The 5,631-nt window shown below is 44.9% G+C and overlaps 1 protein-coding gene across 1 annotated transcript; it reads left to right on the forward strand.

The window, feature by feature from the left end:
- Positions 1–257: 257 nt before the first annotated feature.
- Positions 258–3,285, forward strand: LOC310774934 (piggyBac transposable element-derived protein 4-like; the record flags this gene model as incomplete). The annotated part of the gene is made up of 6 exons (XM_083635024.1): positions 258–853; positions 1,435–1,624; positions 1,730–1,798; positions 1,926–2,014; positions 2,111–2,352; positions 2,470–3,285. The coding sequence occupies 6 exons, from the start codon at positions 258–260 to the stop codon at positions 3,024–3,026; spliced, it is 1,743 nt and encodes a 580-aa protein (XP_083491150.1). The 3' UTR covers positions 3,027–3,285.
- Positions 3,286–5,631: the final 2,346 nt, after the last annotated feature.

Raw genomic sequence — 5,631 nt, forward strand, 5'->3', positions numbered from 1 at the left:
GAGAGCATATAAAGGTTAACCCATTTCAGACGGGATGACGTTCGCGTCATTCTCCCTTTAAAGACGGGATGCCGTTCGCGTCAATATACCTTTGAAGACGGGATGACGTATACGTCAATTTGTAGTTTAGCTGTAGTTTTTCGCCTATTTCCGGTCTCTAGGCAAATGAAATCATTCAGAAAACACACGTGGGGTCTCTCAATGCATTCTGGGGAGGAAAAGTTTTTCTTTCTTCACTTTGAAGCGGACCTGTAGCGATGGAGGAAGAAAATAATATTAGCGAAGGAAGCGATTTTGAAGACGCGGAATATTCCGAACATTCCACCATTGATGAAGAGTTAAATGATGACCCAGTTACAGACCCAGATTGGCAGCCCTTGGACAGAGATCAGTGGGTCAGAACTATGTTTCAGGATGACGATGAGGATGAGTCTGACGAAGATGACCAATTCCAAGGCTTCCATGGAAACTGGGTAACGGAGCAGCGCTGTTACCGTCCTGTGCCGGTCAAAGCGTTCAAAAGGGTGCCCGGGGTGAAAAGCGGTGTTGGCTTACAAGCCGATTCCACACCTCTATTTTCTTTCGAGAAAATTTACACGGAGGAAATGTGGGACCGTCTTGTCACGGAGACGAACCGATATGCCGACCAGAGACGCACAATTCCCCCAGCCAAAAAAGCAGCCAAGTGGACCCCGGTAACAGTGAAAGAAATGAAAACATTCATTGGGCTGTGTCTCGCCATGGGGATAATGAAACTTCCCGTCCGAAGAGAGTACTGGCGGCTATCCAAAAACATCTTCAAAACCAACTTCGGCCAGAATATGTCCCGGGACCGATTTGACGCCATTTGGAGGTAGGCTAAGAACAATAATATTATCCTTGTTATTATAACCATTGCGTGATATAGATGCGCCCCATTGAATAGGATGCGCTATATAAATAATAGTAGTTTGATAGATAAAATGTAACATTAGTACCATTGTTATGATGCCCTAAGGGAAATGAAATATATTGCAAATGTATTAGAAGTGTAGTGGGAGTATTGCCATTGTAGCGAGCTTATACACTGGGGTAAGAAACCCCTGCTGGGCTCGGCTGCTACACCTATTGTGTGTGGGCAAACACCTAGTAGGCCTATTGTTATTCAATTGTCAGGAATGTGGAGAGAATGCGCTTCACTCTTTGCACCAAGACAGACACTGCACTTAGACAGACCCTGTAACCCTCAAGTGTAACTAACCTATATAATGATATAGCCTACAATTTTTCATTTCATCCAAGATGTGTCTACTTGTATATAATATACAATACAATATACAATATTGTATACAATATACAAGACATTATATTGTTTATAATATATTGTAATATGTGTCTAATTACCCCCCCTCCCCTACCCCCCCTCTTCCATCCTCCCCTCTCTCACCTCTTCAGATACCTTCACCTCCAAGATAACAACGCACGAGGCGACCCAGCTGATAAGCTCTGGAAACTGCGCTGGTACCTGGACTTCCTGAACCAGCGCTTCCAGGACCTCTATGAGGTCAACGGCACAGTCAGCATTGACGAATCAATGATCAAGTTCAAAGGCAGGCTTGGCTTCCGGCAATACCTGCCAATGAAGGTACTGCTGATTGATTGATCAAATTGTCTCACCTCTATTTTGCCTATGTAACCTGCATCTTTTGGTAATGTGTGAAATAAACATTCATTCATTCATTCATTCCAGCCAACCAAATGGGGCGTGAAGGTTTGGGTGATGGCGGAGAGCTCAACAGGCTACGTTCCGCACTTCAAAGTAAGGAAAAAAATCAGCACACCAAGAATATGCAAATATGTATTCTGTAATGTGTTGTTATTTGAGTGACCTTTCAAGCACCCAAGGCCCTTCCTCAGACTTGTGTTTCTTCTTGCAAACTCCCCAGGTGTACACAGGACGTGAAGCGGCGCCGCAGACGGGCCTGGCACAGCGCGTGGTGCTGGACCTCGCCAAGCCATACAATGGCACCTTCCTGTCCATTTATATGGACAACTTCTACACCAGTGTAGAACTCCTCCAGGAGATGAACGGCCTTTTCCTGTACGGCTGTGGCACCCTTCGGGCCAATAGGAAGGGGCTGCCGAAGGACCACAGCCTGACAAAGAGGGCTGCGCTGGGGAAGCACGAGTTCCGGGTGGCACAGCAGGATGACCTCACCTTCTGCGTGTGGCAAGACACAAAGACGGTGATGGTCTTGTCCAATCACCATGACCCCAGCGCAACAGGGACTGTAAGGCGGAGGAGAGATGAGACCCACCGGGCTGATGTGGTAGTGCCCGCTTGCCTGGCGGACTACCAGAGCCACATGAAAGGTTTGTTTTACAGATTTATGTTTTATAAACAAAAATTAAAATACTGTAAGCTTATATTCACTGAGGTCATTTGAGTGAAAATGTATGTATGTAAACAGAGTTCCATGTGTGTTCCAGGTGTGGATCTCCTCGACCAGATGATTGGATACTATGGTTTCGATCATCGGTCGAAGAAATGGTGGCGGCGTGTGTTCTTCTGGGGCCTGTCTGTGTCGTGCTACAACGCCTACGTTGCAGCCAGGTCTGTTGGAGGAAGGCACAAACATTACAAGGACTGGCTGGAGACCTTGCTGGAGGAGCTCATCACACCGGTGACAAGGAGGGCCCCTCCTGTGATCCCTCCTCCTTCTCCTCCTCCTCCTCTGTCCCCAGCTTCCAGACCAGCCTCTCCATTTGGCTCTCCTTCCACTCCAGAGAGCAGGGGAGCCTCCCCAGCACCAAGCACATCGAGCAGGGCAGCCTCCCCAGCACCCAGCACGTCAGGAGAAGCCACAGGTCCCCCAATGCACGACTTCGGGAAGGTGTTTGAGAAGCGGAAGCTCTGCAGGGAGTGCCAGTTGTTGCTGGACAAAAAAGATGTAGTAGGCAGTGGGCTAACTGTGTATGGCTGCATACAGTGTGACCTGCCTGTCCACATTGAGTGTTTTGGAAAACACTACAGACATTTTTTGTAAGTGTTTGCTAAACACTAGCTGACACTTTAGACACTTGCCCCTTTGATGGTAAATGGACTGCATTTTTTTTTATGGTTGCAAGGGGACACAAGGGGGCAGTGTGGAGCACATTTTTGATTTTATTTGAGTGGTTTGGAGTGATTTGTTGCTTGTTTTTTCATACGTTTTTTAGTTTTTTAAAAATTTTCTGTGTTTACAGCAATATTTGACAATGCTATTGAATTGTCATACCAATAAACACCTTTTACAAGGAAAGCCACATGTGTCAGCTCTCAAATGCCTTTTAAAGTGTGTTTTTATCTTCTACAGAGGCTGAGATATCACTATTTTAGTAGGCGTTGACATTTCTATGAAAAGTTCAGGATTTGGGGGTCTATTATCAAATCGGACTTAGGTTTTAGAGGCTATTTTTTAGGCGAAAATAGGCTGAAATGGGTTAAACAGGACAGGACCTAAAATTGATCCTTGGGGTACCCCACATGTCATTTTGGTTTGGTCAGATGTGTAGTTGCCAATGGAGACAAAGTAGTTCCTGTCTTGCAGATAAGATCTGAACCACTCTAGGACCGTGCCGGAAAGCCCGACCCAGTTTTCCAGTCTGTCCAATAGAATTTCGTGGTCAACCGTATCAAAGGCAGCGCTGAGATCTAGTAACATTAAGATTGAGATTTTACCTGAATCAGTGTTCATTCGGATGTCATTTATAACTCTGATAAGCGCAGTTTCGGTGCTATGATGGGGTCGGAAGCCTGATTGGAAGGGATCTAGGAGATCATTGGAGGATAGAAAGGTATTGAGTTGTTGGTAGACAGTTTTTTCGAGTATTTTGCTAATAAAGGGAAGATTTGATATTGGTCTGTAATTGCTGATTGAGGGTCGAGGCTACGCTTCTTTAGCAAGGGCTTAACAACTGCAGTTTTTAGAGATTTTGGAAAAATGCCTGTAAGAAGAGAGGTATTAATTATCTTCAGTATGTCGGTCGCCAGGCAACTGTAGACATTTTTTAGAAAGCTTGTTGGCAGGGTGTCTAGGCAACACGATGAGGATTTAAGGCCTCGTATCGTTTCTTCTAGTTTCTTGTGGTCAATGACATTGAACCGGATTGAACCAGTAGGATGTGTATGTAGATGTGGTGTAGATGGATTTTCTATGTTAGTAGTTGAATATGTTTATTTGTTTTCATGAATCAAACTAAATACACACTTACATTTCCTCAGGCCTGGTTTCAGCCTCTGCTCTCCACCATGATCCAGCCTGGAGGAATAAACAAAGTCAGACCAGCAGATTCGCTTTGATGATGGAAACATGTAGCCTAGGTAAACCCAGCCCCCACGTGACCTGCTCTCTCAGTTCCCAGTCACTAGCGTCTAGACTCCGGGCCATTCAAATCGATTTCTGGGGCGATTGAAAGACCCGCGCAGACCCGCAGCCAATGAGTGACGGCGTGACTGCCAACATCAGTCCTGCCGTGATCGGCCAATCAGAGAGTGCGTCTTTGTCAATGACGTGTAACAGCCAGTGTTGGGAACGTTACTTTAAAAAAGTAATTAGTTATAGTTACTCACTAATTGTTCCAAAAAGTAACTGAGTTAGTAACTGAATTACTCTATAATAAAACTAACTAGTTACCAGGGAAAGTAACTATTTGCGTTATATAACCACCTTGAAAATGCCAACTTTTCATCGGATTGCTCCGGACTCGCCATTTCTGCTGCTTCCTCGAATCTGTTTGGTGTGTCTGTGTGTGTGTGTGTCGCGCGTGTGATGTGTCCTGGCTCGTGTGTGAAAACACTGGCTCCGATTGGCTACCATGAAACACATGACTGCCTTAGCCAATAATCGCTTATCTCGTTGTTAATGTCCTGGTTCGTGTGTGAAAACACTGGCTCCCATTGGCTACCATGAAACACATGACTCTGCTTTAGCCAATCATAATCGTTTATCTCGTTATGTTAACCCACCCGGTCTCCTCACAGTCACTTGACAACACTAGTGTAGGCTACGGGTAGTTTACTCAATCATAACGCACCGCATTTAGCGTTCAGTAACGATAACGGCGTTGTAACGACGGAAACAGTAATTAGTTAGATTACCCCGTTACTGAAAAAATAACAGCGTTACCTAACGCTGTTCTTTTAAACGGCGTTATTCCAAACACTGGTAACAGCTGCTGCGGCTTAAGCACTGGTAGCCATTAGCATTTGGCCTCTCTAAAGCATAGCTCCCGAGCTAGCTACTAGCTATATGGCTAGCTATATGGCTATGCAACTACGTTGAGGAAATGAAAACAGCTGTTAATGTTAATGTGGGAATCATGGTGGAACCGAATAAAAATGTTTTTGTTTGATACTCTATTCTGTTGTATTGTCATGTGGGAATGAAAACAGCTATAGTAATAGTACTTCAAAACAGTGGTTCTCAAAATGTTTCCACATAAGGATCCTTAAACTGAATAATGTGATGCTAGGTCTGTTGATCAAAATAACACCTATATCGAAATCGGATTTTAGCGGACCATACAAGCCGGGGCTTCAGAGCTGATCACCTGGACACATTTTACGGCGAAATTATCTGATAAACTTGTCTGTGCAGCTCTGTGGTGATC

Source organism: Poromitra crassiceps (assembly GCF_964638095.1).
Source record: "Poromitra crassiceps genome assembly, chromosome: 4".
NCBI lineage: Eukaryota > Metazoa > Chordata > Actinopteri > Beryciformes > Melamphaidae > Poromitra > Poromitra crassiceps.